This window comes from Panthera tigris, chromosome D3 (genome assembly GCF_018350195.1).
Source record: "Panthera tigris isolate Pti1 chromosome D3, P.tigris_Pti1_mat1.1, whole genome shotgun sequence".
Taxonomy (NCBI): domain Eukaryota; kingdom Metazoa; phylum Chordata; class Mammalia; order Carnivora; family Felidae; genus Panthera; species Panthera tigris.
This window is the reverse complement of record NC_056671.1, coordinates 31839967-31860650: the sequence shown is the minus strand read 5'-3', so window position 1 is coordinate 31860650 and position 20684 is coordinate 31839967. Positions and strand designations below refer to the sequence as shown.

The 20684-nt window shown below is 37.4% G+C and overlaps 1 protein-coding gene across 5 annotated transcripts in view; it reads left to right on the top strand.

Moving 5' to 3' along the window:
- Positions 1–20684, top strand: part of CEP192 (centrosomal protein 192) — a 130823-nt gene that overhangs the window by 17825 nt on the left and 92314 nt on the right. For 4 of the 5 annotated variants that reach the window (XM_042961352.1, XM_007085886.3, XM_042961350.1 and 1 more), the window contains exons 6-10: positions 812–864; positions 4061–4181; positions 12618–12766; positions 13910–14054; positions 15294–15427. In XM_042961352.1, the coding sequence (XP_042817286.1) occupies positions 812–864; positions 4061–4181; positions 12618–12766; positions 13910–14054; positions 15294–15427 (602 nt within the window). Of the gene's footprint in view, positions 1–811; positions 865–4060; positions 4182–12617; positions 12767–13909; positions 14055–15293; positions 15428–20684 lie in introns of those variants that run through there. The other variant, XM_042961353.1, reaches the window with a different exon arrangement.

Below are 20684 nucleotides of genomic sequence, written 5' to 3'. Positions count from 1 at the left end.
GGTAAAAATATTATGGCATTAGAGAGTGCTAATGGTTGCACAGCCTTGTGAATATACTAAAAACTGCTGAATTGTACACTTTAGAAAGGTGATTTCATGGTGTGCAAATTTTATTTCTGTTAAAAAAATCTCCTATACTTATCCCACAATCTAGTATAAGATTTATTCATACTTGCTTTATTTCTTCTGTTTTTTTATTACCTTTTTTCCTGATATTTTAACATTCCAAATGTCATTTTTTTCCTACATATTTTAGTGTGCATCTCTCAAAATACAGATACTTTCTTATATAACCACAATGCTATTAACACTGCTAACAGACTTGACAGTTCTTTTATTATATAGTACTCTAGTCTATATTCATTTGCTAATTTTCCAGGTTGGTTTGCTTGAATTGGTGTCCAAGGAAGATTACCTTATGTTGTGGTATATTTGTTGTTGTGTCTCTTTAGTCAGTGCCTGTTGACTAGATCAGTCACCCTGTAGATTTTCCATATGCTTAGTCATGCTGTCATTTTTCTTGTTTCTCTGTTCCTGTATCCTCTGTAAAGCAAAAGTTTGCTTAAAAGGCTTGATTAGATTCATGCTCAAGTTTTTTTTTGGCATATGTATAATTTTTTATACTTCCCCACCCTGACAGTGTTTTAATTTAACTGATCAAATGATAAGTTCCTATACCATCATTTAAAAGTGCTCTATTCTCCTTAAAGGGAAAAAAATGTTTAGTTCATTAATTTGCTATGTTTAGGAATTGTTGGGTGTTTAGTTGATAAAATAATTTGGTCTCAGTTATTTTTGTTTTCTCCAACAGATTCGCCTATTGATTTTTGTTTACAATCATGGACGAATAATAAGGAGAACAAGGTAATCGTTTACCATGTTATCAATTTTTGGAGTGTTACTGGGAGAGTAAAAGTTCCTATTTCACATGTGTAAGTGCTAAATAGTAGTGATATTAGAGGTCTCTTACTTGTAAGTAGTAGAAAGCCATGTTACTCCTTCAAGTAACTAGGAACTGAGTATTGCTGGTCCAGAGCCTCATGTGTTATCAGGATTTCACCTCTGCTCTACTTCACTCCTTGCTGGCTCTCTCTGCAATGATGGCTCTGGGAAGGTAAGGGTTTCTCTCTCTCTCTCTCTCTCTCTCTCTCTCTCTCTCTCAAGTTTATTCATTTAAATTTTGTTTTATTTTTGAGGCAGGAGGGTGGGAGGGATGGGCAGAGAGAGGGGGACAGAGGATCCGAAGCGGGTTCCACACTGCCAGCAGTGAGTCCAATGTGGGGCTCAAACTCACGAAGCATGAGATTATGACCTGAGCTGAAGTTGGACAGTCAACCAACTGAGCCACCCAGGCACCCCTCACTTTTTTTAAAATGAGCAAGAGCACAGGAGGGGCAGAGAGAGACAGGGACAGAGGATCCAAAGCGGGCTCTGCACTGATAGCAGCAAGTCTAGTGCAGGGCTCAAACTCATGAACCACGAGATCATGACCTGAGCTGAAGTTGGATGCTCAACCAACTGAGCCACACAGGCGCCCCAAGTTTATTTTTGAGAGACAGAGAGAGAGAGAGAGAGAGAGCGCACACACATGCACAAGCAGGGGAGAGACAGAGAGAGGGAGAGAGAATCCCAAGCAGGCTCTGCACTGTCAGCACAGAGCCTGATGTAGGGCTCAAACTCATGAACTGTGAGATCTTGACTTGAGCCAAAATCAAGAGTTGGACGCTTAGGATCCGTAACCAACTGAGCCACCCAGATTCCACCCCCCCCCCCACCCCCCTGCTTCATTCTTAACATTCATGATCAAAAAAGACCATGATCTTTCTTTAAGGGTGAATTAAAAAAGAAAAAGATGAGTTCTAATGAGATCAATTGGGTCATATGTTCTCCTTTTTGTAAATCACTGTGCCAAGGGGTTAGATTGGAATAAAACACTCTGTTGAGCCTGGACTTATGTCCACTTCTGTGTGTGTGTGTATGTGTGTGTGTGTGTGTGTGTGTGCATGTGCATGCACACACACATATGTATGTACATATGCCTCAGTGTCTATATATATGCACAGAGTGGAGTGTGGCTGACTACCCCACCAGGTCCATGTGATGTAGAAAGAGATGCGCTCCTCAAAGGAAGGGGCACTAAGCAGAGAAACAGTTCCAAGTCCAACATAAATGGTTAGCAGGGATTTCGGGTTTGGAGTCTCGTATTTATGAGTTGTTTTTTTTTAATATATAATATAAACAAAAAGTTCTAAAGAGTTATTTCTCTGTGCTATGTACGGGTTGGCAATCTGTGGCTTATTGTCCAAATCCAATCTGCCTGTTTCTGTAGTTTGTTGGAACACAGCCATGCCCATTTGTTTCTGTATTATTTAGGGCTGCTTTGTGCTACAACAGCTGAGTTGAGAAGTTGTGATAGAGACTGTAAGGCTGATAAAACCTGAAATACTTTGCTAGCTGACTCTTTACGGAAAATGTTTGTCAACCCCTGCTCTATATATTTGCTCCTTATATATAAATAACTACTAATGACTTTCAAATTTGAGAGATGCTTTTTTGAGGAAGTTCAGGTGTAGTCAAATTGAAATTAAGTCAGAAAGCATGATTTCCTGAACATTTAGAAGACATGGTTTCTAAAGGGAGAGACCATAACTTTTCTTTTCTTTCTTTTTTTTTTTTTAATGTTTCTTTCTTTATTCTTTGAGAGAGAGAGATCGAGAGACACAGAATCTGAAGCAGGCTCCAGGCTCTGGGCTGTCTCAGCACAGAGCCCGACATGGGGCTTGAACTCATGAACTGTGAGATCATGAGCTGAGCCAAAATTGGACACTTAACTGACTGAGCCACTCAGGTGCCCCTATAACTTTTCTTTATGATAGGAAATTTATTATTTTTAGGATTGTTGAAGAATTGACTTCCTAAAAGTATTAGAAATCATTGATGGTAAGAGAAGGACCATAAAACTGGAAAGCAGCAAAACAAGTATAGAAACATAAGATACTTGCTAAAAAGGAGATGATGAAGTGAGAGCAGGAGGAAAATAAATATATTAGAAAATGTAGACCAGAGGGAACTACTAATACATTTGATTTGTGTGTGCGGGGGAGGGAGTGGTGAGAATAAGCTCCTTTTTATTTTTAATTGAAGTGTGGTTGATATACAGTGTTATATTAGTTTCAGGTATACAGCGTAGCAGTTCAACAATTCTGTGCCTATAAATGCTCCCCACCAGAAGTGTAGTTATCCTCTGTCACCATCCAAAGTTATAACAATATTATTGACTGTATTCTCTCTGTGGTACTCGTCATCTCTGTGACATATTTGTTTTATAAGTGGAATTTTGGACTGCTTACTCAACTGTTTCACTCATCCTTCTACTCTCTCCCCTCCAGGAACCACCAGTTTGTTCCTGTGTTTGAGTCTGTTTTTTGTTTGTTCATTTGTGTTTTTTTTAGATTCCACATCTTTAGATTTATATGAGCATAATTCAGCACTGTTCTCTGCAAGTATGCAATTGCACAGAGAGGCCAAGTTTTTAATCTTAAAAATTTCTGTGCATTTTGCAATCTAATTTTAAAGATGGTATTGTCTGATACATATTTAATATGATTGTGAAATAAAATTGATACTTAGAAGGCAACATCAACTTTTATTCTGGACTTTGAATGCCCTTAGCAAACTGCTGTGTGCCCTTAGGGTTATGTGGTTCTTGGGTTGAGGAACAGAAAAATCTGTGGTTCCAATGTAAGCTGTGGAATCCAAAGCAAGCCTTGTGTTCAAATTCATCTGGGTATTTGTATACTGACTAGAGTATTAGGTCCTCGAGCATCGTTCACACAATTTAAGACGTTAAATTTTAATAGTGTCTCATTGGGTGGACCAGGGAAGGAAGGTGGCATGGGGGCAGGAAGAAAGTTATTGATTCATAATAAAACAGCTAGCCCTTATTACCTAAATTGTGAATTACACAGAGTGAGCACATTGGCGGTCTTTTTTGTAACCTTGTGCTGTGGTCTTCAAAGAAATGAGTTTGCTTCTCTTACTTGCATTTTGTTTCTTACAGATTGTTGTTCCTCATGCTGGAAAGAAATTTGAAGACAAGAATCCAAACAATGACTTAAGCTACACTAGTTTATTAGAAAATGAGAAACTTATGTCACTGGCAAGCTTGGATGATTCTTCTGGTACTGTAAAGTGACTTGTGTTTTCCTAGTCCTTACCTTGCTGCTCCATGTCTTTCTACTTCTTTGTTTCAGTAGTCATTGCCAGCTTTTTGTTTCTTTGCCTTCTTCTTTATCTCCTCCATACCTATACTCAAATGGTCACTTCTGTTGAGTGATGGGATTTTTCAAAACTTATTTATTATGAATCCTGGTATGATTTACCTCATTCCTCAGTTTACTATCATTAGAGACCAGAGTATAAAGCACTATGTTAAGAAACTGGGGGAACAATGAAATATTTAGCCTCTGCTCTCTGAAAGTTTTGCCAAGTGAGAACAGATGCACAGCCAACCTCTGACTACATCAGATGTGTGTTAACAGTACAAATTGTACGGGAATTGTAGGAGGGTAACAAATTAGTTCTGATATTGAGGAAGGTAGCTGTGAAGCCTTATTAAAAGGGGATGTAGGTGGGGTGCCTGGGTGGCTCAGTCGGTTGAGCATCTGACTTTGGCTTAGGTCATGATCTCACAGTTCGTGAGTTTGAGCCCTGCTTTGGGCTCTGTGCTCACAGAGCTGAGCCTGGAGCCTGCTTTGGATTCTGTCTCCCTCTCTCTCTGCTGCACCCCTGTTCACACTCACTCTCTCTCCCTCTCAAAAATAAATAAATATTAAAAAATCAAAAAAAAAAAAAAAAAGAAAAGGATGTAGGGCGCTTGGGTGGCTCAGTCAGTTGAACGTCTGACTTGCACAGAGCCTGCATTGGATTTTCTGTCTCCCTCTCTTGCTGTCCCTTCCTTGTGCACGTGCATGCATACTCATTCTCTGTCTCAAAATAAAGAAACATTAAAAAAAGTTTTTTAAAAAGGGTGATGCAGTTTTTCCTCTTTCTTGAAAAGACCTGTGATAGGCCTAACATGGATCTGGGAAGAGAAGTATATTTCAGGAAGCTGGAATAGCTTCTTGTAAAGGCCCTAAGGTAGGGGCATTTTAGACCATGTTTGGAGACTAGCCAAACTCTTGTGATTTTGTGTGGCAGGTTTACAGCACTTGTAGGAGGCTAAATTGGGGAACAAACTCAGACAGGTAGGAAGGGACCAAATTATTCATGGCTTTGAAGGTCAGGCTGATGAACTAACTGATTGGGATAAATACAAATTATAAATTAAGGACAGGTTTTGCTGCCACAATTTTTAGATATTTTGGATTATGGAATTGTGAATAAGGAATCATAGATTGAATTTATATAGATCTTTGTTTTAGTAGGCTAGATTTTTATGTATGTATTTATTTATTTTTGATTTTTTCTTTTTCTTCTGTTTCAAGTTTTTATTTAAATTCTAGTTAGTTATCCTATAGTGTAATATTGGTTTCAGGAATAGAATTTAGTGGTTCATCACTAACACCAGTGCTCATCCCAACAAGTACCCTCCTTAATGCCCATCACCCTAGCCCTTCTCCTCTCCCTCCATCAACGCTTAGTTCTCTATGGTTAAGAGTCTCTTATGGTTTGCTCCCCACTCTTTTTTCCCCCCTCTTCCCCTATTTCATCTGTTCTGTTTTTTAAATTCCACATATGAATGAAATCATTTAGTATTTGTCTTTCTCTGATAGACTTGTTTCACTTAATATGATAGACTCTAGTTCCATCCACATCATTGTGAATGGCAAGATTTCATTCTTCTTAATGGCTGTGTAATATTCCTGTGTGTGTGAACTGCATCTTCTTTATCCATTCACCTATCCGTAGACACTTTGGCTGCTTCCATAATTTGGTTGTTGCAAATAATGAGGCAATAAACAGGGATGCATGTCTCCCTTTGGATTAGTGTTTTTGTATTTTTTGGGTAAATACCCAGTAGTGTGATTATTGGATCAGAGGGTAGTTCTGTTTTTAATTTTTTGAGGAACCTGCATACTGTTTTCCACAGTGGCTGCAGTGCAGTTTGCACTGGGTTCTTTTCTCTCTATATCCTTGCCGACACTTGTTGTCTCTTGTGTGTTTGATTTTAGCCATTCTGACAAGTATGAGGTCATATATCTCATTGTGGTTTTGATTTGCATTTACCTGATGATGAGTGATGTTGAGCATCTTTTCATGTGTCTGTTGACCATCTGTATGTCTTCTTTATAGAAATGTGTGTTCATGTCTTCTGCCCATTTTTAAAAATTGGATTGTTTTTTTGGTTGTGTATTACTTCTATATATATTTTGGATACCAACCCTTTTTCAGATATTTTGTTGATTGTTTCCTTTGCTGTTCAGAAGCCTTTTATGCTGATGTAGTCTCAATAGTTTATTTTTTATTTTATTTTCCTTGCCTGAGGAGACCACATCTAATAAGTTGTTATGGTCAGTGTCAGAGACATAACCCACCGTGCTCTCTTCTAGGATTTTTATGGTTTCAGGTCTCACATTTAGGACCCTGGTGTAAGAAAGTGGTCCAGTTTCATTGTTTTGCATGTTGCTGTCTAGTTTTCTTAACACCATTTATTGAAGAGACTTGTCTTTTTCCCATTGCATATTCTTGCTGCCTTTGTCGAAGATTAATTGACCATACAATTGTGGGTTTACTTCTGGGCTGTCTGTTCTTTTTTGTTTGCTTGTTTTTTAAGTTCATTTATTTTGAGAGAGAGAGAGAGAGAGAGCGAGCGAGCACATGAGCAGGGGAGAGGCAGAGAGAGAGAGAGGGAGAGAGTGAATCCTAAGCAGGCTCCATGCTGTCAGCACAGAGCCCTACATGCTCTAACCCATGAACTGTGAGATCATGAAGAGCCGAAATCAGGAGTTGGACATTTAACTGACTGAGCCACCCAGGTGCCCTCTGCGCTTTCTATTCTGTTCTCTTGATCTATGTGTTTGTTTTTGTGCTCGTACCATACTGTTTTGATTACTATAGCTTTGTTGTGAATCTTGAAACCTGGGATTGTGATACATCCAGTTTTATTGTATTTTTTAAGTAGGCTCCACACCCACTGTGGCCCTTGAACTTATTAGGACTCTGAGATAAAGAGTCATATGCTCTACCAACTAAGACAACCAGGTGCCCCCAGTTTTGTTATTCTTTTTCAAGATTGCTTTTGCTATTGAGGGGCTTTTGTGGTTCCATACAAATTTTAGGACTATTTTTTCTTGTTCTGTGAACAATAACTATTGGTATTTTGATAGGGATTACATTAAATCTGTAGATTGCTTTTGGTAGTATGCACATAGTATTTGTTCTTCTAGTCCATGAGTTTAGAAGATCTTTCCATTTGTGTCTTTAGTTTCTTTCACCAGTGTTTTACAGTTTTGAGAGTGCAAATCTTTCACCTCTTTGGCTAAGTTTATTCCCAGGTATTTTATTATTTTTGGTGCAGTTGTAAATGGGGTTATTAATTTCTCTTTTCGCTACTTCTTTATTAGCGTATAGAAATGCAATTGATTTCTGTATATCAGTTTTGTATTCTGTAGCCTTACTAAATTCATTTATCAGTTCTGATAGTTTTTTGGTGGGGTCTTTAGGGTATTCTACATATGATATCATGTCATCTGCAAATAGTGAAAGTTTTACTTCTTCCTTACCAATTTGGATTCCTTTTATTTCTTTTTGTTGTCCGATTGGTGTGGTTAGGACATCCAGTCATATGTTGAATAAAAGTGGTGAGAGTGGACATTTTGTCTTGTTCCTGACCTTAGAAGCTTTCATTAGTTTTCCCCCACTGAGTATGATGGTTGCTATGAGCTTCTCATATATGGCCTTCATTATGTTGAGGTATGTTCCCTGTAAACCTACATTGTGGAGGGTTTTTATCGTAAATGGATACTGTACTTTATCAAATGCTTTTTCTGCATCTATTGAAATGATCATGTGGTTTTTATCCTTTTTTGTTAGTGTGATGTATCATGTTGATTGATTTATGAATATCAAACATCCTTGCATTCCAGGAATAAATTCCACTTGATTGTGGTGAAATATTGTTCTAAATATATTATTGGACCCAGTTTGCTAATATGAGGATTTTTGTGTCTCTGTTCATCAGAGATATTGGCCTGTAGTTCTCTCTCTTTTTTTTTTTTTTTTTTTTTTTTTTTATAGTGTCTTTATCTGATTTTGGTATCAGGGTAATGATAGAATGAATTTGGAAACTTTCTTTTTTCTTTTATTTTTTGGAGTAATTTGAGAAGAATAGATACTAACTATTCTTTAAATGTTTGATAGAATTCATAGCTGTCTGGTCCTAGACTTTGGTTGGGAGTTTTTTGATTACTGATTCAATTTCATTGCTGGTAATTGGTATGTTCAGTATTTTTATTTTTTCCTCATTTACTTTTGGGAGGTTATATGTTTCTATGAGTTTATCCATTTCTTCTAGGTTGTCCAGTTTGTTGGCATATGACTTTTCATAATACTCTTTTATAATCCCTTATATTTCTGTGGTGTTGGTTGTTATTTTTCCTCTTTCATTCCTGATTTGTTTGAGTCCATTCTCTCTTTTTTTATGAGTCCTGCTAAAGATTTATCAATTTTGTTGATCTTTTCAAAGAACCAGCTCCTGGTTTCATCCATCTGTTCTATTTTTTTAGTTTCTCTTTTATTTATTCCTGCTCTAATCTTTATTACTTCCTTCCTTTTACTGGTTTTTGGGTTTTGCCCTTCTTTTTCTAGCTCCTTTATTTGTAAGGTTAAGTTGTTTATTTGAGATTTTTCATGCTTCTTCAGATAGGTCTGTATTGTTATAAACTTCCTTCTTAGAACAGCTTTTGCTGCATCCCAAAGATTTTGGAGTGTTGTATTCCCATTTTCATTTGTTAGTGTATTTTTGGATTTCTTCTTTGATATCTTTATTGAACCATTCATTGCTTAGTAGCATGTTATTTTTGTTATACATGTTATACATGTTATACATGTTACACATGTTAACATGTTATACATGTTATAACCTCCATGTATTTTTGTTCTTTCCAGATATTTTCTTATGTTTGATTTCTAGTTTCATAGCATGTGGTTAGAAAAGATGCATGGTATAACTTCAGTCTTTTTGAATTTGTTGAGACTTGTTTTGTGGTCTAATATGTAATCTGTTTTGGAGAATGTGTGCTTGCAAAGAATGTGTATTCTGCTGTTTTAGGGTGGAATGTTCCGAATATATCTATTAGATCATCTGGTCCAGTGTATCTTTTAGAGTCACTGTTTCTTTGGTGATTTTCTGTTGGATAATGTGCCCATTGCTGTAAGTGGTGTGTTAAAGTCCCCTACTATTATTGTGTTACTGTTGCTTGCTTCCTGTATGTTTATTTTCAGCTGCTTAATGTATTTGGGTCCTCCCATGGTAGATGCATATATATTTCTAATTGTTATATCTTCTTGTTGGGTTGTCCCCTTTATGTTTACATAGTGTCCTTCTTTTTCTCTTTTTACAGTCTTTGTTTTGTCCCAGGTAAGTATTGCCACCCTGGCTTTCTTTTCACTTCCATTTGCTTAAGAATTGCTTCTTCCCTTCACTTTCAATCTGCATGTTTCTTTAAGTCTGAAATAAGTCTCTTAAAGGCAGCATATAGATGGGTCTTACATTTTTTATCTACTCCATCACTTTTTGTGTCTTTTGGAATGTTTAGTCCATCTACATTCAAAGTAATTATTGATAGGTATGTACTTATTGCCATTTTGTTACTTGTTTTATGTCTGTTTATGTAGTTCTTCTCTGTTCTTTCTCTTGCTGTCTCCTCTCATGGTTTGCTGGCTTTCTTTAGTGATGTATTTGGATTCCTTTCTTTTCATTATTTCAATATCTATTATTGATTTTTGATTTGTGGTTACTATTAGGTTTGTATGTAATATTTTCTGCATATAGCAATCTATTATTTTAATAGCCACTTAAGTTTTAACCCATTCTTTACTCCTTTTCCCTCCACATTTTAGGTATATGGTGTCCTGCTTTGCATCCTTTTGTTTTGTGAGTCACTTGACAAATTCTTATAGATACACTTATTTTTACTGCTTTTGTGCTACGTGCTTTTCTTACTCCTATATATAACTCTTTCCACTCAGAGTTACCTTTAACATTTCTCGTAGGGCTGGTTTACTGGTCTTGAGTTCCTTTAAGTTTTGTTTGGGAAACTGTATCTCTCTCTCTCTCTATTCTAAATGATAGCCTTGTTGGATAGAGTATTCTTGGCTGCACGTGTTTTCCTTTCAGCACACTGAATATATCATGCCAGTCCCTCTGGCCTGCAAAATCCTGCTGAAAAATCTGCTGATAGTTTTATAGGGTTTCTCTTGTATGGAACTGTATGGAACTTGTATGGAACTGTTTTCTTATCTCCTGCTGCTTTTAGAATTGTCTCTTTATCACTGCTTTTTGCCATTTTAGTTGCTATGTGTCTTGGTGTGGACTTCCTTGAGTTGATTTTGTTGGGGGCTCTCTGTGCCTTCTGGATTTGGATTTCTGTTTTCTTCCCCAGATTCAGGATGTGTTGAGCCATTATGTCTTCAAATAAATTTTCTTCCCCCCTTTCTCTCTCTTTTCCTTCTCTCTCTTCTTTCTCTTCTCCTTCCCTATAATGCAAATGTCATTATGTTTGATGGTGTTGCTGAGTTCTATAAGTCTATTTTCACTTTATTATTATTATTTTTTCTCTCTTAACGTTCAGCTTGTTTTCCATCCCTTTGCCTTCCAGGTTGCTAATTTGTTCCTCTGCTTCACCTAGTCTATTTATTCCATCTAGTGTATTTTAAATTTTAGTTATTGAGTTGTTCATCTCTGAATGGTTCTTTTTTATGTTTTCTGTTTCCTTGTTAAGTGTCTCACTGATGTCCTCCACTCTTTTCCCTAGTCCTTTGTGTATCTTCTTTTTTTAAAGTTTCATTTATTTATTTTGCGAGAGGACAAGAGAAAACACGAGTGTGGGAGGGGCAGAGAGAGAGAATCCCAAGCAGGCTCCATGCTGTTAGTGCAGAGCCTGATGCAGGGCTCAAGCTCACAAACTGTGAGATATATGACCTGAGCTGAAATCAAGAGTCGGTCATTAAACCAACTGAGCCACCCAGATGCCCCTAGTGCATATATTTATGACCATTACTTTAAATTCTCAGTAGGAATATTACTTATCTCCCTTTTGCTTGGGTCTTTGCTGTGATTTCGTCCTGTTCTTTCACTTAGGACATATTACTCTGTCTTGTCATTTCATTTAACTCTCTGTGTCTGTTTCTATGTGGTTCAACAGTCAGCTACATCTCTTGCTCTTGAAAGTAGTGGCCTTATGAAGAAGAGGTCATTAGTGTGTTACAGTGCAGTGTCCCCTGTTCGCCAGAACCTGCCACTTAGGGGCATCTCCTGTGTGTGTTGTGTGTATCCTGCTGTTGTGGTCAAGCCACTTTTGCCTTCAGTGCAGTCATCTGCAGAGTTTCTCTTTGTCTGTTTTGGGCAGGGTTTATTCCCCATATTGTAATGGGCCACTCTGCACTGCCTTGGGCTTGAGTTGAGTCAGAATAGGCATTTGCCAGAGCTGTGGTAGCATCAAACTGCAAGGTGCTTTCCCTGTATTGTCCTCTGAGAAGCTTTTGTTGGTGGGTAGGTCTGCAGTCAGATCAGCTGTCTGCCCTCAGCCCACTGTCAGGACCACAATCTGACTGGTGTGTGTGGTTTTCTTTCTCCTTTCCTGGGGCAGGAGTCACTTTGGAGTGGTGCTGGCCCCTATCAGGGCTGCTTGCATACTGCCAGACTTGTGGCACTACTTTGGGTGGGCTCTGGCAAAAGTGTATTGGAAGAGGTGTGTCCACAGGAGAATGCGGGGCACACTGTTAGCATCTTCACCCCACTGGTCCCCACAGGTGTTTGTGTATTTAAGCTGTGGAGCAGGGAAGGGAAATGGCACCTGTCAGCTCCTTTTTTTTCTGGAGAAGTGTCCCAATGATCCCTGCCTGCCTAGCAAATGCACCGGAATTAGTTCCCACATTTCCCTCCACATACCGTTTCAAACTGCTGCTTCTGTGTTGTGTCTCTGCAGGGCTGTTTGTTGTGCTGTCACTTAAAAGGCAGGGACTCCGTTTCCTCTTGCCCTCCTGACTCTGCTAGAGCAGAGCCTGCTGATTTTTAAAGTTCCAGGTGTTATGCCCTAGTGATTGTTAAGAACCTGTGAAATCCCTCTGCACCCTTGGAGTCCCTCCCTTTTGCAGACTATCCCATGGGTTCATTTAGCTCCTGACCATGTCTCTGCCCTTCCTACCCTCTTTGATGTGGCTTCTTCTCCACATTTAGCTGTGGAGTGTTTGTTATGCCAGTCTTCGGATCCTTTTCTGGGTTATTCACACTGATGTGGGTGTTATCTAGTTGTATCCATGTAACTAGTTGAACTTAGGGTCCTCCTACTCTGCCTTCTTCCTCAGAAGTCTTTATCAACCTTTTTGATTAAATATTATTTATAGTTCAGTCAGTACCTTAAAAAATTTCCTATTTTTTTCCATTTTACCGATAGATGACGATATTGATGATGAAGAGTTTTATGATGAACATTTGGAGGCTTATTTTGAGCAACTGGCTATTCCAGGAATGATATATGAAGACCTAGAAGGACAAGAACGTCCAGAAAAAGATTTTAAATTACCTGCAAATGATCCATTTCAGGTATGTTCCAGTCTTACGGTTCTTCAGAAATTTGACTTTAGGAAACTGTTACGGGTCTCTTTAGATATTACTATAAAACACAAAATTTGGTTTTCTTTGGTTTCTGTTTTTCTGGATAGAAAGTTATGAGAAATACCTTGCCCATCCTTTCCTGCTTCTTACTTTTTCTTCATCTACAGAAAAATGGAAGAATATTACAATGAACATGTATGTGTATTCCCCTTATCCAGATCAACCAGTTGTTAACATTTGGCCATCTTTACATTTTCTTTATCCCTCCATGAATACTTTTTTCCTGTATCATTTGAGAGGCATGTACAGATATTTTGACATGGCACCCCAATACTTTGACATTTATCTCCTGCAAATAAAGATATTTTCCTGCATAATCTCAATTCTGTTATCTAATTTTGATACAGTAATACAAATGGATATATCATCCGTATTCATTTACATTTACCCAGTTGCCTCTAAAATGCCCTTTACTTTTATTGTTTTTGAATCAGGATTTAATCAACGATTACAGTTGCTTTTGGTTGTCATGTTTCTTTAGTATTTTGATTTGTAGTTCTTCCATGTCATTAAAGTTATGTAAAATCTAGGCCTTTTTTGTAAAATGACTCGTAAACTAGGTATGTCTGATTGCTTTTCCTCCTACTGATTAAACATTTTGACAATTCAAATTAAGCATGTTCATTGTGAACAGGTTAAGATTAAACATAAGGATATTGTGGGCTTCTCCTTGTATTACATCAGGAGACATGGGAGTCTCTTTGTCCAACTCTTAGTGATGTTGTGTTTGATAATCTTGGTTAATGTGGTGTTGGCTAGCTGTCTCTTTGTGTAAGTGCCTTTCTTTGCTCCTTTGTTATCAAGAAATAATCTGGGGATGACACATTGAGGCCCTGTGAGCTTTCTATTCCCCAAGAACCTTTTGCCAACTGGATTTAGTATTATTGCTGAGGCCTCCTAGAAACAATTATTCCTGTGGTGGTTATACTGGTGATGTTTCCAGTTCCTTCTATGTTATTAATTACCTGGCATCCTTTTGTCAAGAAGTCATTCTCTGCTTCTCATCTTTTTCCCCTAAAAAAGTTTTTTTTTAATTAAAAAAATAATACAACTAAGTTATTTTTTAAACAGGCAAATGAAAATGGTAGCTTGAACTATAAATCTCAATCAGAAAATAACAGCTCTCTGACTTCCCATGGCTCACACTCTTCAGGAAATTCTGAAACAATCCACAAAGAGTCTGAAGAAGGCCATGTTGTTTGTGTGCCTGGGATCAGTAAGTATTAAAATACAACTCCATTGTTCTTAAATTGTGTTTGACTTTGCCTTTTTTCCAAGGAATTCATTTCTTTGGTATAGTGTAACCTGTATTAATCATTGCATTCCTTCAGATTTTTAAATAGTCTAAAACTTTCAAAAGAGTTTTTAATAATACCTAAGTACATTAGTATTATTAGGAATACTGCAATATGAATTATGGAAAGAGCCTAAATTTCCATCAACTGATGAATGGATAAAGAAGATGTGATTTATATATTCAATGGAATACTACTTGGCAATGAGAAAGAATGAAATCCTGCCATTTGAAGCAATGTGGATAGAACTAGAGAGTATTATGCTAAGTGAAATAAGTCAGTCAGAGAAAGATACCATATGTTTTCACTCATATGTGGAACTTGAGAAACTTAACACCATGGGGGAAGGGAAGGGGAAAAAATAGTTACAAACAGAGAGGGAGGGAGGGAAACCATAAGAGACTTTTAAATACAGAGAACAAACAGGTGGGGGGCGGGGCAGAGGTGGGGGACAGGGGAAAATGAGTGATGGGCATTGAGGAGGGCACTTGGGGTGAGCACTGGGTGTTGTATGTGAGCAATGAATCACGGGAATCTACCCCCAAAACCGAGAGCTACATACACTGTATACACTGAATGCTAGCTAACTTGACAATAAATTATATTAAAAAAAAAAAAAAAAGGAAATACTGCAGTATGAAGGGCACCTGGGTGGCTCAGTTGGTTAAGTCTCTGACTCTTAATCTTGGCTCAGGTCATGATCTCATGGTTTGTGAGTTCGAGCCCCGTGTGAGACTCCATGCTGTTCGCGTGGAGCCTGCTTGGGATTCTCTCTCTCTCCCTCTCTCACTGCCCTTCCCCACTCGCATTCACACACGCTCCCTCACTCTCTCAAAATAAATAAATTTAAAAAGGTACTGTAGTGTATATTGCTTGCATTGGTTCCTACAAATGAGTGTGTTTTATTCAAACATTTGAGAATTAGAAATGAATTCTCTGTGTGGTAGCAGTTTGTCATTTACTGTTGCCTTCTATTGATGGTTACCTTCTCTTATATGCAAATTGCTATATTTATCATATGATTTCTAAGTCCTGTGATTTGTCATATGGTTGCTAAGTGTTAGGTTTACATGAAATAATTTAAATAGCAAGAAGCAGTTATTATATTAGATTACTGAAACTTTGACCTTGCTCCATTAATTTCTTTTCTTGTTTTTCAGGTAAATTTATAGATACTGGAGATAGTAGAAGGCATGTAGATGGTGTGTTATCATTTTCTTCTAGTACTCAGAGAACTGAGCAAGAGAAAGAAAGGGCAGACAGTTTGAAGGGTATTATGTCACATCATGGCAGAGTAAGTTTATATGCATTTTCTTTAAGTTTTCTACGAAAGGGATAAAAAATCTTTTGTATGGTATCAATTTTTTTCAAAGCAACAACTGTTGACTTCTGGAAAATGTAGAAACAAGTATTAAAAAATTTCCCTGCTTGGGGCACCTGGGTGGCTTAGTTGGTTAAACGCCTGACTTTGGCTCAGATCATGATCTTGTAGTATGTGGGTTTGAGCCCTGCGTCGGGCTCTGTGCTGACAGCTACAGCTCAGAGCCTGGAGCCTGCTTTCCGATTCTATGTCTCCCTTTCTCTCTGACCCTTCCCTGCTAATGCGCGCTCTCTCTCTCTCTCTCTCTCTCGCTCTCTCTCTCTCTCTCTCTCAAAAGTAAACAATAAAGAAATTTAAAAAAATTTCCCTACTGATAATGTTTCTGTGTGTGTGTTTGTATGTATCTTTGAGATCACTAAGATTATGTTAAATGTACAATTACATACATTTTCTTAAATTTAAGTATTCATTGACTTGCATTTAGATCACTCATTTGAAAAGTTCTTTAGCTTGGTGTCAAAACAAAAAAGCAAACCATTCATCTTGCTCAAACATATTTGTTTTTCATTTTATTGTTTTCTGTTTGTTAATGGTAACCCATTACTCCTACACTTGAAATTTGGTAGTCATTTCTGGCTCTTAGCAATTCTTTGTCCCCTTTTTAATGTATGCCTCAGGATTGTTTGATGATTTTTAATTTGGAGGGAGTGTGTGTATTGATATATGTAGAGACAGTTATTTATCCTCATAGTAATCCTTTGACTGATTAAGGTGGTAAGTGATAATGGGATTGTTGTTTTTAAAGCTCAGAAAACCTAATTTCTGTCAGTGTGTTCTAAGGACTGTGTCTTAAGGTTTATTGTTTCTTATTTATTCTCTTTACCACTATTCAAATTCAAGATGCTTACTACCTCATGTCTGATTTATTGTGCCATCTATAGTATTTTTACTTTCTTTTATTAAATTAAAAAAATGTTCTTTTATGTTTATTTTGAGAGAGCGAGTGAGTGCACAAGTGGGGGAGGGGCAGAGAATGGGGGAAGAGAGAGAATCCTAAGCAGGCTCCACGCTGTCAGTGCAGGGCCTGAAGTGGGGCTTGATCTCATGACTGTGAGATCGTGACCTGAACTGAAATCAAGAGTTGGATGCTTAACCAATTAAGCCACCCAGGCGCCCTGCCATCTACAGTATTTTTCCCATTCCGTTACATTTGTCAATACCAGGTTAATCTTGTTACAAAGGTTTTTAATGTGTATGATTGTATGCATGTGTACATATGTACATATATATATGTATATATACTACATAAAATATTCTTTGTGTCTCAGTGTTTCAAATTAATAATCCTTAAAATGCTTTATAATCTGGCCCCATGTTAATCTTCTTTTCTCATGTATGTTTCTTCTATACATCTGTTCCTATTTTGTTTTCTCCCTTTCTTCCCTAATCCAGATAATGATCATCTTTCCAGTCTTTTAAGTTTTATTTTTTAAATATTTTTTTAATGTTTGAGAGAGAGAGAGCATGCGTGAGTGAGAGGTGAAGGGGCAGAAAGAGAGGGAGACAGAGAATCTGAAGCAGACTCTGCACACCCAGTGCAGAACCCAATGCAGGGCTCAAACCCATGAACCATGAGATCGTGACTGAGCCAAAGATGGAAGCTTAACAGACTGAGCCACCCAGGAGCCCCAGTCTTTCCAACCTTTTATGAAGTCCTTGGTTACTTTTCAGTAACTCTGGACTACATTTATTTTTCTGAATTCTCATTACAGTGATTGTATTGTACAATGTAGTGCTTTATTGTGTATAGGAACATTTTACTTATGCAGAATTTGCCTCTTCAGCAGCTTCAAGAATTTCTTACTCATCCAAGGAGTTAAGAACAGTTAACTGTACAGTTAAGTACAAACATGATAGAAAGCCCCTTGCCTCAGGTAACCCAGAACAAGTGTTCAGAATCAGTGGGTTTTCCTGCTATGGATGCTTTGTCATATGTATAGTCATCTGAGAGTATGGAGTTATGATTCTAATATATCTGGTTAACAGTCCAGCTCTCATCTGATTAGAGGTAGCCAATGAAAAAAGGGAGAGAGCATCTATTCATCTTGATTTTGTCAAAAAGTGATATTTGATAAATTTTACGAGTATGTCTATCCATGCCATTTAATTGTAGGCTAAGGAACTTGTCCTGTTATAGTAAGTATTTCTCTTATTAGCAATTATTTGTCATTAAAAACAATATTTTTAGTTTTAATATTGTTGAATATTCACAAATTTCTTGGCAACAGGTATGGTGCTTGATGTTGTAGGTCATATAAAGATAATCTCCTTTCATGAAACATAGTAGGAAAGTAAAGGAAATCCATGGATAACTATAAAATAAAGCAAAATCCTGGTTGTTGAATCTCATCATACCTTTGAAGAAAGTCCCCAAGTTCTCATTGAATTACATTCTAAAAGTTTTAAGTTTCAGAGTCTTTCTAAGTAAAAACATAGTTTCTGATACTCTATTTCCAATCCTTCTAAAAAGATTTAATCACTCTTGGTATATAGAACTGCAACTGATTTCTGTATATTGATTTTATATCCTGTGACTTTGCTGAATTCATGTATCAGTTCTAGTAGTTTTTTGGTGGAGTCTTTCCGGTTTTCCATGTAGAATATCAGGTCATCTGCAAAAAGTGAGTTTGACCTCTTTGCCAATTTGGATGCCTTTTATTCCTTTTTTGTCTGATTGCTGAGACTAGGACTTCCAACACTATGTTAAACAACAGTGGTGAGAGTGGACATCCCTGTCGTGTTTCTGATCTCAGGGGGAAGGCTCTCAGTTTTTTCCCATTGAGGCTGATATTAGCTGTGGGCCTTTCATATATGGATTTTATGATGTTAAGGTATGTTCCTTCTATCCCGACTTTCTTGAGGGTTTTTATTAAGAAAGGATGCTGTATTTTCTGCTTTTTCTGTATCTATTGATAGGATCATAGGATCGTATGGTTCTTATCCTTCTACTGATGTTAGCTAACTTGGCAATAAATTATATTAAAAAAATAAATATTAAAAAAATATTAAAAAATAAAGGATTTAATCACAAGATAGCCAGATTCTGGTGGAGCATTCAGGTACTATGAATGTGAAGCCCTGAAGTCTTCAGTAGTGGTTTAAGGAGGGTGTTGAATGTAGAGAGATGGTGAGGGCTGGCCTCTGGTCACAGAGAATCCACTGTGGAATGAGCACTTCCATTAAAGCTTTGTTGCTTGGGAGCGCCTGGGTGGCTCAGTTGGTGAAGCATCTGGCTTCAGTTAAGCATCTGGCTTTGGCTCAGGTTACGATCTCGTGGTTTGTGAGTCCGAGCCCTGCATCCGACTCTGTGCTGACAGCTTGGAGCTTGGAACCTGCTTCTGATTCTGTCTCCCTCTCTCTCTGTCCCTACCCCGCTCACGCTTGCTCTCTCTCTCTCTCTCAAAAATAAATAAACATTAAAAAAAAAAAAACCTTTGTTGCTTGGATGGGGGGAGGGGGAATTCCTGCTTGTGGGTCAGTCATAAAGTGTGTTACATTATTTAATGAGATGTCTTCTTTTTCCCATGTCTTAAGGTCATGCAGTTTGTGTTACCATGAGGTGACCATTTTCTGTCCTTTTGAGGGCAAGATTAGCAGCCCATTTTCCTTAAAGGCATTTAAAGAGCTCATAAATACAAGCTACTATCTTAAGTAAATTTTTTCCCTTTTTGTTGTAATATTGCTGTATATAAGGAATAGACTTTGCCCCCCCACTAAAGTATAGCTTGCCCTTGAACAATGTGGGGTTTTAAGGGCACCAACTCCCTGCACAGTAAAAAATACACATGATAACTTTTAAGGTCCCAAAATTTAAGTACTAATAGCTTACTATTGACTGGAAGCCTTACTGATAACATAAAGAGTGATAAACATATTTTGTATGTTACATATGTTATATACTGTATTTTTACAATAAAGGTAGAGAAAAAGTTATTAAGGAAATCATAAGAGAAAATACATTTACAGTTCTGTACGGTTTCAAAAAATCCACATATAAGTGGTAAAAAAAACTTCTTCAGCTTTTGTTTATCTGGGAATGTCTTAAATTTTTCCTCATTTTTAAAGGACAGTTTTACCAAATGTAAGATTCTTGGTTGACAAGTTTTTTTTCCCCTCCCAGTACTTTGAATGTATCAGCCTATTGCCTTTTGGCCTGAAGGTTTTCTGATGGGAAATTTGCTGGTTATCTTACTGAAGAATCCTTGCATGTGACAAGTAGCTTCTCTTGCAGTTTTCCAGATTCTCTTTTTGACAGTTTGATTATAATGTCTTGGTATGGGTTTCTTCAGATTTATCCTACTTGGAGTTTGTTGAACTTTTTTCAGTGTTTATAATCCTGTCTTTAATCAAATGTCGGAAGTTTTCAGCTATAGTTTCTTGTTTTTCTCTTTCCTGTGCTTTTTTCAGAAAGTGCTGTTCGTCCCCAATGTGTTGATGGTATCCCATGGGTCCCTCAGACTCTGTTTACTTTTTCTGAAGCTTAGTAATTTCAGTTGTCCTATCTTCAGTTGTCCTCTCTACACATCTGCACAACCTCTCTAGTGAATTTTTCACTTTAGTTATTGTACCTTCCAGTTCCAGAATTTCTTTTTGGCTCCTCTGTATTATTATCTTTTTATTGATGTGCATTTTGTGTATAGATCATTTTCTTGTTTGTCCACATCTTCTTTAGCTCTTTGAGCATCTTCAAGACAGTTGTTTCAGTCTAGTCTGACATACAGGTTTTCTCATGCAAGTTCTCTGTTGATTTATTTTTCTCCTCTGAATGAACCATACTTTCCTGTTTATTTGTATGCTGTGTGATCTTTTTTTTTGTTTGAAACTGTACATTTGAATCTTATGTGATAATGCCGGAAATCACATTCTCTCTTTTCTCTATGGTTTGTTCTTTATTTAATTTTTATACAGTGTGTCTGTACTGGGATCAGTATATAGTGAAAGCTAGAGGTTTTACAGGTCTTTTCTGAGCCTGTATTTTTTCCTGGGCATGTGCAGCAGCTCTCTTAATTTTCTCCATATATGGTTGTTTTTGATAGTCAAAGAAATAGGTAGGACTCCTATAAATATGCTGGTGTTCACTTTAGCTGGTGGGGGTTTAATCACTGGTGAGCGGGCTCTGTGCCTGCAGCTCTGCATTGAGAAGCAGCAGTCTGCCATCAGAACACAGAAA